General features: G+C 36.3%; 1 protein-coding gene across 1 annotated transcript in view; it reads left to right on the top strand.

The window, feature by feature from the left end:
* The window catches only part of KCNT1 (potassium sodium-activated channel subfamily T member 1), a 497,185-nt gene that overhangs the window by 384,738 nt on the left and 90,802 nt on the right, over positions 1–21,645 (top strand). The window contains exon 19 of the mRNA XM_053696070.1: positions 8,027–8,243. Within this exon, the coding sequence (XP_053552045.1) occupies positions 8,027–8,243 (217 nt within the window). The remainder of the gene's footprint in view (positions 1–8,026; positions 8,244–21,645) is intronic.

The following is a 21,645-nucleotide window of genomic DNA, read 5'->3' as shown; positions in this document are numbered from 1 at the left end:
TATTGCCGCTTTAAAAAGGGACACATGAAAAATACATGTCAGGGCTGTTTTCAAGCCTGTTTAACCTTTTAACACCGTTATGCCGTTCTATTCCGTCATAATTACACTGGGCTTTAAAGCCGTTATGACGGAATAGAACGTCATAACAAACGGCTGTCCTGAAGCCTTTTTTGCTTCTAGGACTTGATCGCGGTCTGGAGGGCGTTCCTTGGGTTGTAGGGACGCCCCCCAGATGCGATTCAATAATTGAAATCTTGCGATCGTATGCATGATCGCATAGTTTCAATTTGTCTACATCGGAACAGGTGTTCCGATGTAGGCACTTTCACCCTGTCACTAAAGGGTTAAAGAAATGTTTGTTTTGTATAAGAACCCTGACATATGTATTTTTCATATGAGTCCCTTTTTAAAGATGCAATATGGTCACTCAAGATATGAAACACATTTTTTTTCTTTAATGATTCAGATAGATCAGAAAATTTAAGCAACTTTCTAATTTACTCCTATTATCAATTTTTCTTGGTATCTTTATTTGAAAAAGCAGCAATGTAAGCTTAGGTGCAGGCCAATTTTTGGTTCAGCACCCTGGGTAGTGCTTGCTGATTGGAAGGTACATTTAGCCACCAATCAGCAAGTGCTACACAGACGCTGAACCAAAAATGGGCCGGCTTCAAAGCTTTCATTCCTGCTTTTTCAAACAAACATACCAAGAGAACGAAGAAATGATAATAGGAGTAAATTAGAAAGTTGCTTAAAAATTGCGTGCTCTAACTGAATCAAGAAAGAAAAAAAATTGTGGGTTTCATATCCCTTTAACACTTATTTTTTTCAATATTCAAAAACTAATATTTTAAAAAATAGAGTTGCATAGTATACAAATCATTCATGTGTATACGTCATCCTTTCTAAATGCATTTAGTGTTAAACGTCCCTTTAAACCTAACCTATTAATGAGTGTGAAATCTGTAGCTTAGGACCGCTGCCTCTCACAGCATAGTATCATTCAGCAAATTTATTTCTGTAAAACCTGATAAAAGATGATTTAAAAAACCCTCAACCGATTTATATATAAAATGCTCTGTGCTAATAGAAGCAGAAACCTTAATCAAACGCAGCACACTTGGGAAATGCGTGTAGAGAAACCACATTACGTTTATGTGAACACAGTGATAGCGGTTGAATAAAAATAGAGCCTTTGCTTATTGAGGAACAATGAAATATGCAAAGCAGTCTGGGAAAAGCCCCTGAGTACGTTTTGAGATGAAAAAATAAAACACACAGCAGCCTCAATATAATTGCTGTCACGATGCACAGTCAGAGATCTCCGTCAGTACAGCTGGAGGTGTTCCTGAGAAATTAACTAAATAATGAATCTGTGGGATTCCACTTTCTTTTAAAATGTGGCTTGTGTATGAATATATATATATAAATAATTTTGTAGATCTTTGTGCACGTCTGTAAAGCATGGCATATACAAGATGAGAAAGAAACCAGATTAGATCCATAAAAAACATTCATACAATAAGATTATTTAATTAAAAATAGAATATAAAATATCCACACCCAAATAAAAATGATAAAATAAAGATATCCACATATGCCTCTTTACTTTGTTCCTATATGTAAAATATTCCATGCTTTTGTACATGATTTGTGGTTACAATATAGCAACAAGAAAGTATTTGTTTATATGTCAAAACTGCAGAGATGATACTCAAATATTTATCTAAAAGAGAATCTTTCAAAATGTATTACACCTATGTATAGACTTGTTTCTCTGGGTCACCCCATCATTTGGGCACCAAGATATACGTAGAGAGATAGACAGACAGATAGATAATAGATAGATAGACATATAATAGATAGATAAATAGATAGATACATTAGATAGATAGATAGAGATATTGCATTAAATTACACTAAAAAAAGACTCTCTGCATTAAGATTATACACATTCTACACACATTTATGTACTGACTGGCTGCTTTGCCCCCCCCCCCCCCCCCCAGAACGTGGTCCCTGGTGCCACTGCATCTGCTGCACCATTGGTAGTTCCGTCCCTGGTTGTGTAAACAGCCTGAGCGATTGTTCTCTTAGCATCAACTCAACCGCAGATCCCTCAACCAATCTGGGCAGCTCTGAGTAAAACACTTTAATGCCACAAGGAATATTCCACGTTGTTGGCACACAAAAAAAAATATGAATAAACATTCCAAGTTAGTTTCCATTTACAGCCTGCCAAATAATGTACAGCTTATATAGAGTTAACTGGCAAGGATGGTTCTTCCGCACCAAAAAACTCTTATGTATGTTTTACTCAAGGGGAGTTGCTGAGCCTAGATCAGGAATAGCCAACTGGTCTCGGTGGGCTAAAAACAGCAGCACAAAGACACAACGGAACCCTGCAACCTTTATTACGTTTAGCGCTGTGCAGCATGTTAACTATTAGTGTATAGATATTCAGCTGTTATAAAGTAGAGAGCTTATTCATTAGAGTATAGAGGCCAGATATTTCCTGGATAATATGAAAAGCTGGAAGGCTTTTGTGTGTGTGTGGGGGGGGGGAGAGAGATTGTCAGCTACCACCACTGTGTCAAATAATTTTAAGATCTGGAGCCCCTAAAGCAATTCCTGGAAAACCAAAGGAAAAACAATACTTCTAAAAATAAAAAAAACTATTGCAATATTACCTTATTTACACCCCCCCCCCCTCCAATAAAGACACAGAAACAGTTCTTGGCATTAAAGCATTACAATTTGGAAAAGGTCACAGATTTAATAAATTGAGGAAAATTATTAAAGCAACCCAACATCACCAAATCAAATTCATATAAATTGTCACAGTTTCAATAAATGCAGCAGCACTAAACATGAACTTGGGGGCCACGTCTCAGGGGAGGTAACACCCCTAAGTGGGGGGGCGGTGAAATGCAAGCAGAACCCACGGCATAGCAGGACACAATACCAGTTTGACCAAAGACCAACACAGCAGGTCAAGGTATTCTACGGGATCCTCCCCACCCCACACCGCCGCACCTACAGGCCAGACACCAAATTCACTGCATACATAGATGAATACGGTCTAGCAACTACTTTAACTTTGCTCACTGAAAAAAAGCTTTGACCAAAGACCACAAGCCAATGTCAGAAGTAGTTGCACCATACCCTTAAGGGGCTGCACATGCCATCTTACAATGAGTTGGCTAAATAGCCAACCTCCTGCCCATAGCCATGCCATTGTCTCTCCTTGTCTCCATGTGACCCCTCCGGATTCTTAACGATTCTAGGGAGGGAAAAAGAAAAAGGGTTAGTGATCCTTGCTTCCTGTCTTACCTGCCCTTTATTCCTTCCCAAACTCCTCCCCTTTTACAACACCTTGGAACTAAGAAACAGTCTCACATATAAATGACTAATGGGACCCTCCTAATTTTGTTTTCAGATGATCCCTAGTTGCCCATCCCCCTTTTTAATCATTTTTAATATTTGTATGTTTAATTGCCCTAAATGTATATGCAACCTTTAAAATATTGATCTAAAGCACCCATGTGTTAGGAAGTTGGTGATCACTGCTTTATGTAAGCATGCGTCAAAGCAATATGTGCCCATGCTAATATTGTCACAATTAGGCATAAGGGATACTAAACTCAAATATTTTCTTTCATGATTTGGGTAGAGCTTGCACTTTTAAGCAACTTTCTAATTTATTCCTATTATCAATTTTTCTTTGTTCTCTTGGTATCTTTTTTCGAAAAAGCAGGAATGAAAGCTTAGGAGCCAGCCCATTTTTGGTTCAGCACCCTGGATAGGGCTTGCAAGCTGTAATCAGGTGCTAAACCGAAAATGGGCCAGCTTCTAAGCTTTCATTCCTGCTTTTTCAAATAAAGATACCAAGAGAACGAAGAAAAATTGAGAATAGGAGTAAATTAGAAAGTTGCTTAAAATTGCTGCCTAGTCTAAATCATGAAAGAGAAAATTTGGGTTTAGTATCTCTTTAAATAATGTCTGCCAAGGGTCTCTAGATTTATAATTCCAGACCTAGTTTACTCGGTTTGCTGTAAAATTCTATTCCCTTCGAGATATATCTAAATCTGTTCACAATATCATTTTTTTGTGTTCCATGAGAGATGCCAGCTCAGCAGTATACTGACGACTCTAGTGCATGTCTCTTACATTAGATTTTGCTGGCAAGTTCCTCTCCCTGGTGTAGTGTTAATGATTTTACCGTAAGCTGTGCTGGCACCTTGTCTCAGAAGAGCAGAATTCACAGTGTACGACTTGAGTGAATTAAGGACGACAGTTGTTACATTTAGAATTCTATCCAGTGAGTAATTAAAAAAAAAAGTCACTTTTGGATCTGCCAGCAGTGATGTTTAAGTTGTCAGAAAGCTTTTATACCAGGTGCATCTGAGAATGTCTTCCGTGTTGGCATGTGGGGAGTACCATGATACGTGGGCACGAATGATTATAAGAAAGTGAACTTGGCTCACGACGTGACATTTCAGTGCAGTGAAGGACAAAGTGTCCAATTTGGATTGCTAGATACAGAAATGTACCAATCAATATCAACTAAAATGTGTTTGCTTTTCTTATTAACTTTTATTTTGACTGTCAAAAAAAATAATTATATTTGTCATTTACACCTCTACAAAAGAAAACATGTTAGAGACTGTTTATTGATCTTTTAAAGAAAATAAGTCAAAGTATGTCTGAAAAGAAATGTGATCTGAAGTCTAAAAAACTACTTTTATTCTGCAGCACATGACAAATATTTTACAGCTGTTCCCAGCCATTGAAGAACATTATTGTGGCGTTAAAATAATAGCAGTCACTGCTGTTGAAGAGAAGCCACCATATAAATGAATTACTGAGGGAACAAACATATAAGAAAATATTATTTAAAGGGATATGAAACCAAAGATTTTTATTTCAGGATTCAGATATCTCTTCAACACAGAATATCATGGGAACTTTATAAAAGAAGAAAATTGGAACCTTTTTTAAAATGGTATGTTCTGTCTGAATCACAAAGGAAAATATTTAGGTTTCATATCCCTTTAAGGTAAAATACAGTAAACATATTTCAACAGTGCAATTTGCAAATCATAAATCATTTAGAAGAAAACTTTATTTCCATGGAAACAATGTACCAGACTCAACTGTAGCATGAAAGATGCTGATAGGACAACATTTCTATTAGACAAGCAATGTTTTCTTGTAGGAAAATAATAAAGACACAGAAAATGTGTCAATCAAGCTTTCCTTGAGTTCTCATCTATGTCTTGCTTAATGCAATATTAAAGTAAGTTTATTCATTGTCCTATCTAAAAAAAGGGGCATTTAAAGGGACATGAAACCCAAACATTTTCTATCAAGTTTCAGATAGAACATACGATTTTAAACAACTTTCCAATGTATGTCTATTATCTTTTTTGCTTTGTTCTCTTGGTATATTTTGTTTAGAAGAATTCATAGGTAGGCTCAAAAGCTAGATCCTGATTGGTGGGTGCACATGTATACTTGTTGTCATTGGTTTAACCAGTGTGTTCACCTAGCTTCCTGTAGTGCAATGCCGCTCATTCAACAAAGAATAGCAAAGGAATTAAGTAAATTTTCTAATTGAAGTAAATTGGAAATTTGTTTAAAATTGCATGCTCTATCTGAATCATTAAAGAAAAATGTTGGATTTCATGTCTTTTTAAATATGTATTTTTTTCTGAATTCAAACCTCCTGTGTTGAAAAATAACTTTGTTTTTATGATGTGGGTGGGTGTCTTTGTCTACTAATAGGGCTGCTTGAGTTGTCTTTATGAGCCAATGAGCATTTTGTAGTATTCAACTATGCTTATGCTGGGGTTTCCTGCTTTTCATGCGATCGAGTGATTTCAATGATGGGATTGTGATTGCCTATCCCCCCCTGACACAATCCGCAATCCCATTCAGGTAACACATATGGCTTTAGTACAGCCAAACGGCTAGGGCATTCCATGTTGTCCTAACGGCACTAAAGCCCAGCGCAGTTAGGACGGCATGGAATGCCCTAACGGCAGGAAGGGGTTAAAAAACAATTAGAAACTTGAGTGCATGCTTATTGGTTCACCATACATGTCCATGCAAGACAAGCCAATGAGAGACCATTACAGCTTCCTATCCCCTTGTTATAATGGACATGTGTTGTTGTCATTCCCAACCTATTTGTGTGATATAATAATTCATAGATAGAAATGTACACCCATGGATGTGTGGCACTTTCCGTTATTTTAATACTGCACAGATTGGTGACATAAGTGGATACAATGCTTGTCAAGTTTCTGCCTGGCTGTTATGCAGTATGGCTGCCAGACCCAGCACTGTCCATCCCCTTCGAAAGTGTACCATGCAGCTGGCCTAGATGCCCAGGAGCTATAAAAATAAGGGACTCACCAAGGTAAGTGGTCTGAGACTTGTTGTGTGGGAATTGGACTGAAATAGGGCTTGCAGGGCCAAGGGTCTCACATCTGAAGTATATAAAGTTTATAAGAGAGTGACTGAGGGGCAGCAGGGCTAAGGGTCCAAGACCTGTGGGGGGCACACAATTTACCATCTATTATCTAGGGGGGGTGGCTTGTTCCTACCCTGGTCTTCCCCTTTTAGACACCTATGTATTTATTTCAACAAATCAGTCGTGAAAATAAAAGTAAGCAGCTATAACTTGGTCTTAAAAAAGAAAAATCTCAAATATTTTAACCCTTTTAATTAGTGTTTTTTTATAAGCATGATAGAAAACTTTTAACTGTTATGTCCCTTTAAATGTTGCCTTTCAGAGTGGTACGTGGTATCTGGTATGTGATAAACATTTATTAGTGGCATGTTGTGACAATCCTACTTTTGACTAGATCATTTGGCAATTTGACTTATTTCATGCAGATTTCCAGTGATCAGAGAATTAAAAAAAAGCTCAGAACGGATAAATTAATATTTGTTTTCAGAGATAAATTACAGGAAAACTGAGCAAAATAAACAATAAAATATATTGCACAATTTCACTACACACAATTGTAGAGAAAGTACTGCAGATCATTGAAGCATAAACAACTTTCCAATTTACTTCTTTTATCTAATTTGTTCTCTTGGCATCCGTTGTTGAAGAGTAAATCTAGATAGGCTTAGGAGCAACAATTACTGTCCCTTTAAGCATTTCATTTTAAAATCTCAACGTTTTTACTATCCCTTTAAATTGGTATATTTTAAAATGTTTTTTAAAAAAAATGCAATCTATACTCATTATTTATTTTTTAAACTATTACTAAAATTTGCTTTACTACTGTGAACAGAGAAACTAGGATATGTGACCTTGGTGCATGCTTCTCAGTGATTGTTTTAAGCAGTGTACAAGGTCATTTACATCTGGTCTCTGATTGGCCAGAGCAAAGGAGGCCACATAGACATTCTTAAAAGATTTTTCAATGTGTGTAAAATAATGGATGTTCCTTTTGCCAGATACAAATACTTTTCTTGGTGCTGTTTATAGATATGTGTCACTCACAGTAGATATATGTTAGTTGTCTCTATGAACCAGTGCACACATGTTTTTTTAACAAATTCACTTGCATCTTTTTTTTATATACAATATGTAAGATGCAAAACAGACCCAAATAGTCTTTATAAGGCTCTGTTCATTAACCAAATTCTGAAATCCTGAGCCTCACAAGCAGGTCTAGGTAAATTTATTCTCAAAATTATAAAATAAAATATGAAACTTTTTAGCTTTAAAATAAAATGAAGCAAAAGGCCAAATTGGCTAATGTTGTCTTACGCATTTCGCTCTATAATTTATCTCTTTGTCATAGACTCTGAAGTACATTTTACCCACGTTCCTTCATTTGTGTGTTTATCTCATATTTTTTATTTTTTTGCCACTGAGTTTTTCCTAAACATTTTTTCTTCTCCAAAAGCTGCCTGTCGGGAACAATTCACAGCATATTTGTTATTCTACCTTGCCCATATATCATTTTTAACTCACTAAATTATATGCATTGTTTTTCCCTAGGTACAGTAGCAATGGATTTACAAAATACAGAGTGTCGGCAGATTAACAGCAGTAATTTAACCCTTCCTGCCGAGAACGGTTCTGGAAATAGGAGACCGAGCATTGCACCAGTTTTGGAAATTGCAGACAGTAGTACAGTATTACCATGTGACCTGCTCAGTGACCAATCAGAAGATGAGATGACTCAATCTGATGATGAAGGGTTGCCAGTATTAGAGTAAGTACGGTTTACTTACATCTAATTTTTTCAGTGAAAACATAATCTAGACTCTCTTTAAATACAATAGGAAGAGTGTGAGCCATTTATTTTGTTGCTAAATATATTTAAAATAAAGTAATGTTGCTTACAAGAGTACATGGCTAAAATGTTACTAAATTTATACATTTGTATATAGATGAAATGTTATGATCACTAATAACATCCATTTAATGGAGTTAAACAGCGGCGTCACTAGGGTTGGTGTCACCCGGTGTGGTATCTCATGGTTTCACCCCCCCCCCCCCCCATTTATGTTTGGTTGGTTTTTTTACAAATGTTACTCATAAATTATAACTTTCATATAACTATCTTGGTATCCTTTGTTGAAAATCATACCTAGGTAGGCTCAGGAACAGCAATGTACTACTGAGAGTTAGCTGCTGGTTGGTGGCTGCACACATGTGCCTCTTGTAATTTGCTCACCCAATATGTTCAGCTAGCTCCCAGTAGTGTATTACTGCGCCTTCAACAAAGGATACCAATAGAATGAAGCAACTATGATAATATAAGTAAATTGGAAAGTCACGCACCCATAATAAAAAAATGGATGTTATGGATTTAATACAATTAGAAAATAAAAGTGGTGAGGCAACTATTTCTAGATTTATTACCCTTCCCTAGGCACAAAAAGCATCACTGGGCATTGCTGTGTTAGCAGAATATGTGTACATACTTATCAGTTTAATGTTCCTTAACCATTATAAGAATATTATTATATAATAATACGTTGTGTGCATTAACCCCTGCAAATCAGCTAAACAAATATACAAACTTGTGCTTAGTAAAGAAAGAGGATACACAATTGCTGTGCATATAGATATAGTATCAGTGTCAGTGGCGCTCAAGGAGCTTAGCAATTATTAAGGAATTGACCGTGCTGCGTAAAACTGTAGGTGAGCAACAGAACAAGGCAGCAGCCTTCAGTAATAAAAATCAGTTAATCATATATTTATGTAATGATAGTATTAGAATAGCATTACATAATTATAGTATATGATTGATTTTTATCACTAATATATATTATTATATACAGGTGGCCCTCGGTTTACAACGGTTCAATTTGCACCGTTTCAGAATAACAACCTTTTTTTCAGTCATGTGACTGCTATTGAAAAGCATTGAGAAACACTGCATTGATTAAAATAGCCAGTAGGTGGAGCTGTCCGCTTGTGTTGCAGCAAAGATATGCAAGCCAAGCAAGCTGAAATGAATCAGTTTAACTAGACCTGAGCTATCGAGCAGCTTGCAAAGGAACAAGATCTTCCTGTCTATAAATTAGTCCAGATTGGAATGTATAGAAAGAACTGTTTGCAGAAAAATTCAAGTGAAGTCTGTGTTTTTTGATTATTTTATTGGGTTTATAATGCTGTTTAGCAAATGTTTTTTGTTCATTGAACTTGAAGGGCCATAATACCCAAATGTTTAAACACTTGAAAGTGATGCAGCATAGCTGTAAAAAGCTGACTAGAAAAGATCTCCTGAACATCTCTATGTAAAAAAGAAAGATATTTTACCTCAAAAGTTCCTCAGTAGCCACATTCCATTGTAAAGGACTTCTAAGCAGCATTTTAGTGTGTCTGTCCTGGGACATCTGAAGGGATGAGTATCGTGCACTCTCATCTTATTTCACCAATCAGATAAAGGAAGCTTACTATGAAATCTCATGAGAGTTAAGTCAAATCTCATGAGATCACAGTAAGAGTTCATGACCTCAGCACTGCTGATGCTGATTGACTGCTGTTCATTTCTTCAATTTTTTTAATTTTTTTACCTGCAGCTGGGAGCAGTTGAGTATAAATTTTTACACAGAACTTACTCTGCTGAGCTGAGGAGATTGTGAGGTGCTCAGGTGATATTTTCCTGTCAGCTTTTTACAGTTATACTGCATCAGTTTTAAGTGATTTAGCATATGAGTATTATGTCCCTTTAATTTAATTATATATTCTGTGTTGTGTGATTATTTTATTAGGTTTATAATGCTGTTTAGCAAATGTTTTTGTTCATTTAACTTAGTTGAATTATATATTCTTTGTTGTGTGATTATTTTATTAGGCTTATAATGCTGTTTAGCATTTAAAGTCTTCATTTCAAAGCTTTAAAACTAATGTATTAGATGTTACTTATGACAATTTTGAGAGGGGCCTGGAACCTAACTCCCTCACTTCCCATTGACTTACATTATAAACTGGGTTTCAATTTACAACGGTTTTGATTTACAACCATTCCTTCTGGAACCTAACCCCGGCGTAAACTGAGGGCTACCTGGGTATATGATTGATTTTGATCACTAATATATATTATTATATATATGGCTTATAATTGAGTTGCCCAGATCGATCTTCAACTGTCCTCCTGGCTGTGTCTGTGTCACTAGAGTCTAGACTTCAATTGCTTGCTTGCTGCTAGTGCTGATCGCTGCTGCATCAGTGTTGCTGCGGCTGCTTAAAGGGACACTGAACCCAAATGTTTTTTATTCGTGATTCAGATAGAGCATGCAATTTTAAGCAACTTTCTAATTTACTCCTATTATCAAATTCTCTTCATTCTCTTGGTATCTTTATTTGAAATGCAAGAATGTAAGTTTAGATGCCGGCCCATTTTTGGTGAACACACTGTGTTGTTCTTGCTGATTGGTGGATAAATTCACCCACCAATAAACAAGCGCTTTCCATGGTCTGAACCAAAAAAATAGCTTAGATGCCTTCTTTTTCAAATAAAGAAAGCTAGAGAATGAAGAAAAATTGATAATAGGAGTAAATTAGAAAGTTGTTTAAAATTGCTGATCTATCTGAATCACGTAAGAAAACATTTGGGTTCAGTGTCCCTTTAAATCTCGCTCTGTCCTGCGGTGCTGCTACCTGGTCAGACACGTGACGACTGCAGCTCCTGCTCCTCCCACCTCCCTCTTCATCTCCAGTCTAGAGAGAGGCAAACGGCTGTGATGGGATGGTGGGTACGGGAGGGGGGGCATGATCAAAGCCAGCACGTGGATGGGGGTGGCGGGCGGACCGATCATTATCATCTGTATGTAAACATGATAATGACGTCTTCAATGGGCCAATATGGTGATAAAATTGCTTGATGTAAAGTAGCACAGTCACATAGCGCGCTATTGCGCTAAACCCGGGTGCGGTCCGCACCCCCCAAGTGACGCCACTGGAGTTAAAGGGATATAAAAACCCAACATTTTCCTTTGTGATTCAGACAGAGCATACAATTTAAAAAAGATCCCAATCTATTATCAAATTTGATTTGTTCCCATGGTATTCTTTGTTGAACAGGTACCTAGGTAGGCATCTGGAGCACTACATGGCAGGAAATAGCGCTGCCCTCTAGTGGTATTGCAAATGGATAACATTCTAGCAAATCTGTTACCATGTAGTGCTCCAGACACGTGCACGCTCCTGAACTTATGTCCCTGCTTTTCAACAAAAGATGCCAAAAGAACAAAGGAAATTTGATAACAGAAATAAATTAGAACGTTGTTTAAAAGTGCTTGTTCTTTCTGAAAAAATGGGTTTCATGTCCCTTTAATTTAGATTAAAAAAAAATCCAAGTTCTTTCAGTAAAGGCAAATCATAACCTAGGTTCCTTTTCTGCCAGTGAGAAAATTATAATGAAACAAAAAAAACAGACTGCTAATCTGTTAAGGAAATATAATTTTAACACTAGCGATATTGTAATGTAATATGTTTAATCTGCGCAAAGGGTTTAATGACAGATTTAACAGCTGGGGGGCGGACAACTAGCGCTGCTTATTGGATCAGCGGCAGTTTCCGATTTGGACCCACAATGCTCTCGAACAGGACTTTAAGGATGTATTTAACCCCTGCACATCGCATTACAGAGTCACTAGTGTAAAAATGACATTATCTAAGGGATTAGAGTGTGTCATTTTAACACTATAATGGCATTTTAAATACATCCCCCTTAATGGTTTCGTATGTATCATTTGATTACTGGAAAACAGTTGATCATTTTACCCTTAATTCAATGGTCCATTAAAAATTATTTTACAACATTCTATTTGTGTGAACATTCCAAATGGTAAAACCAGGTGAGTTCTTACTTAATTTAGTTACATATCTTAGAAGAATTAGTAGATTTTTTGGTACTTTTTGAGCAATTATTCCAATGGACAATAAATGTTTTTAAATGGCACACAAATCAATTTTGAAATACAGAGAAATGTTTTTTAAATGGACATAAAACCCAATTTTGTTCTTTTATGATTCAGATAGAACATACAATTTTAAACAACTTTGCAATTTACTTCTTGTTTTGTTTTCTTGTTATCCTCTGTTGAAAAGCAGGAAGGGTAAGCTCAGGACTATATGCAGCACTATATGGTAGTAGTTTTGCAACAATGTAATACATTAGAAAGAACACTAGATGGCAGCGTTATTTCCTGTTATGTAGTGCGTCAGACGTGAACACTTCCTATCTAGATATATCTTCAACAAAGAATAAAATGAGAACAGTGCACATTTGATAATATAAGTAAATTGGATTTTTATTTTTTTTAATTGTAAATTCTATCTGATTCATAAAAAATAGTATTTGGGTTTCATGTCCCCATTATACTTTTGGATTCTCTTGCTTGTAACTCTCTTCTCATACACTGGAAAACCAAGAAAAGTTATAAGCTGTGGGATAGATTTTCTAAGAGCAGCTTAGCTCATTAAATTATATTGCAAAAAACTAAAAATATGACCATCACCTATACACAGAAGATGTAATATTCAAACTGTTCTTAAAACATAATTTCAAAATACAAATCAAATAAATAACAAATCAAATAAATCTTTAATAGCTATGAAAATAACTGATAACTGTTTGTTGTGGTAGGAACAGAAAATAATGTAATAAAGTGCAATACTGCCCCCTTGTGGATAACTAACATCACTGTTCTGTAAAGTTATTCATATCAAAATACACTATTTAATGATACCAGGTCTCCTGGAGTATAATTTTAGTTTGATTTAATGTAATAAAATTGTTTTCTAAAAGTGAGTAAGTCATCTGAAATGTGTGCCCAGTGACATGAGAACAAATCATGCTGTAGGTTTATACACTGACAACTTGCAATAATAGGTAGCAATATTTACAGAAACACAGAAATATTTTCCTAATGGAGATTCAACGTAATATTCCTTTTTCCTTGTCAAAAATTATTGCAGGAAACACTTCAGCTTAAAGGGACAGTCTAGTCAAAAATGAAACTTTCATGATTTAGATAGGGCAACTTTCCAATTTACTTTTATCATCAAATTTGCTTTGTTCTTTTGGTATTCTTTGTTGAAAGATAAACCCAGGTAGGCTCATATGCTAATTTCTAAGCCCTTGAAGGCTGCCTCTTATCTCTGTGTATTTTGACAGTTTTTCCACAGCTAGCAGCGCTAGTTTATGTGTGCCATATAGATAACATTGTGTTCATGCCCGTGGAGTTATTTATGAGAGGGCACTGATTGGCTAAAATTTAAATCTGTCAAAAGCACTGAGATAAGGGGGCAGTCTGCAGAGGCTTAGATACAAGTTAGTCACAGAGGTAAAAAGTATATTAATATAACAGTGTTGGTTATGTAAAACTGGGGAATGGGTAATAAATGGATTATCTTTTTAAACCATAACAATTCTGGAGTAGACTGTCTCCTTAAGTGCAATGCAAGAATATTAAAGGGACAGTAAAGTCTAGATTAAAACTTTCAGGGAGAGTATGCAATTTTATACAACTTTTCAATTTATTTTCATTAGGTTTGTGCATTCGTCAGTTTCGTTAGCTGCCGAATGGGGAAGAAGTCAGCTGCTTGCGGCATTTGGATCTTTTCGAATTTGCACATATCTTATTGAATTGCGCTTTCACAAGAAGATATCCGGCAAATAACGCAACTGCCAAATGCACAGGCCTTTTTACAACTCTCTAACAACTGTGTTTGCAACAATACATTAGATTGCTACAAACATTGTTGCAAACACTGCTTTCATAGAGTGCTAAAGATGTGCTCGCTCCTGAGGGACCTATGGTATCAAGAAAGGATGTCAAAAGAATGACTCAAATTTAATCAAAGAAACAAATTGGAAAGTTACTGAAAATTGCGTCATCGATCCAAATAATGAGTCATTTTGACTTTACTGTCACTTTAATGTTAAGCTTTAGAGGACTTTGTAATTTACAATCTAACAAAATATAACTTTAAAAAAAAAAAAAAAGGTTTATTCTGTACTTTACTCCTGCAGAAGATTAAACAGAGACAGCCCCATTCAGCTCCAGGTGAAGTTACACCCAGTGATTGGAGTAAATACATGTATGCCTTTTTCTGATTGGCTCACCAGATGTTTGTTTATCTGGAGTGACACAGGAGCATAACTTTGATAATGTATTTAACCCCTTTTCAGGAGGACAGCACAAAGTAAAATAAAGTAATTTGTCTAACACAAAATAGGTCTACTGGTTTTACGTAAGAACAACTCTTTCATGGAAATATTGTTGCCAAAATTAAGCCTCAAAAAGAAAAAAAGAGACCCCCTCTGTAGGGATAAGTATATCCTACTAAGTAAACGCAGGGGCTTTAGCACTTAAATAGAAATTCAAAGTACAACATTTATTAGTAAAATTACCTATCAAAATAATTTAGTCAGGAGCTAGTCACAAGATGATTTCTACTACATAAATATAAAAAGCACTAACCAAATGTAAAGGTTACCTGCATATATAGTTTTCAACACCTTGTGAACCTAAACAAAGACTGACAGCACCCAAACTGTACACAGACCCCACCTAAATGACGTGGGTATTGTCTGGACGGAAAACACTGGGGGGTCAATGTTATCCTTTAAAGGAACATTATGTATGTATAGAAGAAAATGCACAAATTCTAGTGACCTCAAGAGACCTTGATATTTGCAGCAAAGCAAGACCACAGCCTTTTACAGGTGTCACATCACCATTAGATGGTAACTATGTCTGCACGGTTATATTTGAAAGGAATGTGTGGAATGTGATTATGTAATCAACAGCATGTGCAGATACAGGTAGCAAATCTCAACATATATACGCTGCACTGTAATTTGCCCATCTTCACTGTCATTTTTGCCTCCGCCTGGGGGTTCAAGGGGGGCGCCCTGCTGATCCTCTGCAATCCACTCCAAGTGAACCTTGGGGAATGAGGTTTACAAAGGGGGCTGAACCCCTTAGGCAGAGGCAAAAAAAAATTGTGGACCTGGTGGAATTACAGTGCAGCGTCTATATGAGTCTGATTAACAATGCCTACACTTGACTTAGTGTGATATAGTAACACTAAGCAGTAACAGACAAAGTTACTCTTGCGCTCGTCAAGATTAGCTACCTGCAATTAGCACATGCTCACTATTACGTAATCACTTTCCACAGATCCCTTGGGAAGTGCAATTACATAATTTTGAGCATGCGCAGGTCGAGGTAGCAAATCTCAACAAGGTCGCTATTTTCGATAGGACACCGGCTAGGTCTCACCACTTACATATAGATCCATGTCTCTTTATAGAAGTCACTGTGGTTTCCATATATTTGTAGTCGAAAGAACAATTTCTTACAGGGGTAATCTTAAAGGGCCATTAAAAACCGCTTTTATTTTAAAAAGGATTGTGTTTGTCCCACACTCCCTACTTAAGCCAAAAAGCAAGATCTGTAACCTTGGTTTTCAAAATGCTGCAAAATTAGAAAACTGATTTAGGTCATTTTCAGCATTTAAAAAAAATTAAAAAATAATATTACCTGATAAATTCATTTATTTCATGGTGATGAGAGTCCAGAATCCATTGCTCCTGGGAATTACTCTTCCTTTCCACTAGGAAGTGGCAAAAAATCCCAAACCTTATAAAAAAAACCTCCTACCTCACTGGTAAATCAAGCAAATAAGGTAGGGAAAGTAATAAGAGCAAAAAAAAAAAAAAAAAAAAGGAGCAGTGAAAAAAGATGTGGAAAATTAGGGACAGACTGGGATCAAAAACGGGCTCAGGCATTTTAAGGCAGATCAGCCTACCCCCTCCCCTTTTTGTTATTTAACCATACCTCAAAACTGACAAGTATAAGGTACTAGTTTGGTTTACAAAACCATTAAGATTGTAACACCCTTCTGTCACTGTATTTTGTAAATTGGTTATCATTAAATAGTAAAAAAGTGAAAAGAAATAAGAAAAAAAAGGTTCACATTTAAATAAAGAATAAGCGCTTGTTGCTCATTAGCCTGTGTAGTCCCAATCACTCAAAATAGCAGCCACCTGAACACTTGTCATCACACATAAGCATAAAACACACAAATTCATCCACAGGCAGGCAGCACCCACATGCAAAGATAAAGCACCCCAGATATCCACAATCACACAAAACAGTCACCCACAGGTATCATCAAGAGGAGTTGGTTCTCTGTGACTGGCTCACAGACACAGTAAGGCAGTGAGAGGCAGGGCTCGCCCTTTATCATGCTTAAATAATAATGCTGGTGACTGGGTGGGGCTAACGCAACCAAGCCAGCCCACAACTCTCCCGGCTCACGATGCAAATGTCATGTATACCCTATAGCCTGTCCAGGCCTGTGTGAAATCTTGTTATGGTCACTACTTATGATTCTACACCATTGTTTACTTTCTTAAAAATTGTTAAAATGATATAAAAATAAATAAATAAATAGAAACCTAGCCTGGGACTATGTGATTGGATGCAATGCCAGTAACATTATTCAGTATAACATGTATTGTTCTTGTTTTTTTTTTTGTTTTTTTTTTTTTTTTTAAGTCTTTATTTAGTATCCAACAGGTTATACAAATTCATATAATCAACTGTTAACACCGAGGAGCATACAACATAACAAAAACAGATGCAGCTTAGTGAACTTGAAACCGTACATTACTTGATGCTTACAAGGTAATTCAAAGTAAGAAAAAAAAAAAGAAAAAAAGGACAAAAAGAAGAGAAATGTACCTTGAATTAGACTAACCTACCTATCACTGAATTTCATTGTATATTCCACTCAACTAAATGCTCACCTGTTGGAGAAAATTTTATTTTCCCTCTATAACTTAAAATACCTCCAATTAAGGATTATCCAGAACTTATGTCTTGTTATTCTATCGAAAACCCTCGTCCTTAGTTGGAGTGAGCCCACCAACAAGCAACAATCAACAAACTGACAGACACACAAACAAGACTACCACACAAATACACATGCAAAAAACAAAACAAAACAAAAAAAAAAAAAAAGGGGGGGGGGACGAAAAGGAAAAGAGAAAGGAGGGGAAAAAATAAGCAGAGATGCCCAGCAACACCATTTCTGAGTTTCTGAATGGATGAATTAGGAGGTCAATTTCACTTGAAGGAAAAGATTTAATAAAGGATGACCATTTCTTAAAAAATAAAATAACCTCACATTCCTTATTTAAATTAGTATCCATTTGCTCAAGGATACATTGTTTTTTTAGACAATTTTTGACCTCCGGAATACTGGGGGCAGTCCCCCCCTTCCACTTTCTGAGGATTAGATATCTGGCTGCTAATATAGCCATATTGACTATTTTAGTATTACCTGTCTGAGCTCCTGAGTCCTTCCATAGAAATATAATGTGAGATACCTCTAATCTCATAGAGGAGGTTCCTAAAATAGTATTAAGCCAATATTGTAATTTAAACCAGAATTGTTGCATCTTTGGGCATTCCCAAAACATATGTGTGAGAGAAGCAGAGGGGAGAGAACATTTAGGGCAAGAACTAAATTTAGAGTTACCAAACCGCGCTCCCTTTTCTGGAGTGAAAAAAGTCATTAGTAGTAATTTAATGTGGGATTCTCTCCATGTGGAGGAAAGGGTAACTCGCTTAGTTTCCGCAATTGAGAATTGGATACAGCTAGTCTCTATATAGCTTTGCCTTAGAGCTGCAGCCCATTTAGTGGAGATCTTTTCCAGATTAGAAACCCCTCTTATAGAACTCAAATCTATATAACTAGTTGAGATTGAAATAATACCAGAATTAGCTAAGATGAGCCATTTCTCTATGGGCCCCTGGGACCAATTCCATCCATAGGAACTTATTAAATTAGATACATAATGTCTTGCTTGTAAGTACGCGAAGAAATCTTTTTGGGGAATATTATATTCCGATCTTAATGAGCCAAAGGTTTTTATGCATGACCTTTCAAAATCTAATAACTGAGAGACCTTACTTAAACCTACCCTGTGCCACCTCTGAAAAGGTGAAAATAGAATTCCCGCCTGGAATTGAGGGTTGCCTGATAATGGCATAAATTTAGAGACCCTATATTCAACGCCTAGGAGTTTACACACTTTCCACCACGCTTGAAGGGGACTATAAATTGTTCTCATCCTTTTCACCTCCTTTGATAATTGAACAGCATTACAATGAATAATTGCTAAAGGAAGGTATGGATGTGTTACATTTCTTTCTAAGTTATTATTAGTGACATAGTTTCTCTCATATATCCAATCCATAATTAAACGTAATAAAAAGGCATAGTTATAGAGTTTTAGGTCTGGTAGAGCCAGACCCGCGAGTTCTCTTGGGAGAGAGAGTTTAAGTAAAGAAATTCTGGGTTTTTTATTTTGCCACAGAAATTTTCTCAAGGTAGTGTTGAATATTGTTAAGTCTCTTCCCCTTATGATCAATGAAGTATTTTGTATTACATATAAAATTTTGGGTAGACATATCATTTTATATAGGGCTATACGGCCTGACAAAGAAAGGGGGAGATTCTGCCAATTTTTGAGAATCTTCATAACTCTATTGAGTACTGGGGTAATGTTGAGGCTATACCATTTTTCTGGGATAGGTGAAATCATTATCCCTAGATATTTAAAAGCTCTGGAGACTATTTTGAAAGGTAAGCTTAACATAGGTTCCTTAGGGGGTTTGATCCACATGAGTTCCGATTTTGTGGTATTCACTCTGTACCCGGAGAATGAGCCGAATTGTTCAATAATAGATAGGAGTTTGGGAATATTATTAACACTATTAGACATGTAGATAAGAATATCATCGGCGTATAGAGCTATTTTCAGCTCTTCTGAACCGATCTTAATCCCCTCCAGCTGCTTCCTGATGCATATGGCCAAGGGTTCAATAGAGACGTTAAAGAGGAGTGGAGAGAGAGGACACCCCTGTCGAGTTCCTCTTTTAAGAAAAATATCTGGAGTAGTCAAGCCATTAATTAACATCTTTGTAGAAGCTACGTTATAAAGATTTTTAACAAAATTGAGGAATTTGCCATGGAAGCCGAAATGTTGCAGAGAATTAATTAAGTGATCATGATGTATCGAATCAAAAGCCTTCTCGGCATCTATTGCTATAACTGCTAAATCAGGGGTGACCCCGTACCCTCCAGTCCCCAACCCCTCCCTAGTTCTGAAGAAATCAATAGTAAGAAACAGCTCTCTTATCTTGGCTGAAGAATTACGCTTGGACATAAAGCCCGCTTGGTCATTATGAATAACACCAGGAAGAATTGTTTGTAGCCTCAAGGCCAAAATAGTAGTAAGAATCATGTAATCTGAGTTAAGCAAGGCTATAGGTCTATATGATTCCTTCCTCTTTGGGTCCTTGCCTTGCTTAAGAATCAGAGTGGTACAAGAGGCGGCAAAGTTAGGAGAAGGAGAGTTACCCTTTATATATATGTCATTATATAGTGAAGTTAGGTGTGGCAAAATTGTTAACGTTGCGATTTTATAAAATTCGTTGGGGAGGGCGTCCGGGCCTGGAGCTTTATTCAAGGATAGATTTTGTATTGCTCTTGATATTTCCAATTCAGTAATCGGGAGATTCAGATTTTCCATCTGATCAGGTGATAGTGATGGAGATACAATCTTACTCCAAAAATCTTCACAGGCAGATATATTTGAATTTTTCAAAGAGTATAAATCTTTATAGTAAGATAAGAGTATCTGTGATATATCTTCCATTTTTGTTATCAATTTACCATCTTCAGATAGGGAATCAATTAGGGAAACCTCTTTATCTTTTTTAACTAACCTTGCTAAGAGTTTGCCCGATTTACTACCATATCTGTAAAGTTTAGCTTGAAATCTTAGATCCTTTTGAGATGTTTTATAGAGAAGAAAAGTATCTCTATCTTTTAGCGCCTGCGTGTATCGTTCCCAGGTTCTGGGTGTTTTTTGTAGGAGATAAGAATTATATGTATTAGATACTGCTTTTACAATTTCCTTTTCCCTGAATTTAAATTTCTTTGTCCTCCTAATACAATATGCCAAAATCTCGCCTCTAATCACAGCTTTTCCTGTTTCCCAAAAAATGGTAGGACGATTGATATAGTCCTGGTTGAAAGAGATATATTCTTCTAACTTAAGATTTACCCAATTCTTAAATTTAAGGTCCATGGCTAAATATGATGGGAAATGAAATCGATTATATCTAGTAGTGGGATCGCTAGCTTGGAACTCCAAAAAAATAGGGGCATGATCAGAGATGCAAATAGGAAGAATTCCTGCTATTACTCTCGTTTTACATAATTCTTCATCTAAAAGAAAAAGATCTATCCTTGAAAGTGATTTATGCGCCTTGGAAAGGCATGTGTAGTCCCTTAAATCCGGATTTTGTAACCTCCATATATCCCTAACCCCAAGATTTTGGAAAAGTCTATTAAACAATTTTGATTCGATTTTATCTCTTTTAGTTCTGGGGCTCAGTGGTTGTTGTCTTAATCTATCTAAGGGGTATTGGGGTGCCATATTAAAGTCCCCTCCAACTATCAGGTAACCCTCTTTATAAGTCATAATATCTGCCTGTAGTGTTTCCCAGAAGGACCAATTAATCTTATTAGGGGCATAGATATTACATAATGTGTACATTACATTGTCAATCTTAATTTTTACCAAAAGAAATCTTCCCTCCGTGTCATTTTTTATATGCAGAATTTGGTAGTTTAACTTTTTCCCCAAAATAATTGCAACTCCTCCCCTTCTCTGTTTACTAGGTGAAAATAAAACTTCCTTGACCCATGAGCATTTGAGTTTTAGAATTTCTTCTGTCTTTAGGTGGGTTTCCTGTATAAAAGCAATATCAGTGTGAATTTTTCTTAAATATGATATTAATGTTTTACGTTTAATCGGGGAGGTAATACCCCCAATATTCCAGGAGGCAAATTTAAGTTTATTTATTATGCTGGCCATCTAATTTATCACAGGAAGAGAAGAAAGAAATGAAAGGAGGAGAGAAGAAAAAAAAAAAAAAAAAACATCCCATAAACACAGAAACACAACCGAGGACCACCGAGGGCCTCGTTTTCCAACTTTATGATAAGCTGCCATAATACAGAAAGAAAAAAGGAGACTTAACTCGGATTTAACTAAGTGTACTTAG

The sequence above is a fragment of the Bombina bombina genome, chromosome 12 (assembly GCF_027579735.1).
Source record: "Bombina bombina isolate aBomBom1 chromosome 12, aBomBom1.pri, whole genome shotgun sequence".
Taxonomy (NCBI): domain Eukaryota; kingdom Metazoa; phylum Chordata; class Amphibia; order Anura; family Bombinatoridae; genus Bombina; species Bombina bombina.
The sequence above is the reverse complement of the archived record's forward strand: the minus strand, read 5'-3'. Positions and strand labels throughout refer to the sequence as shown.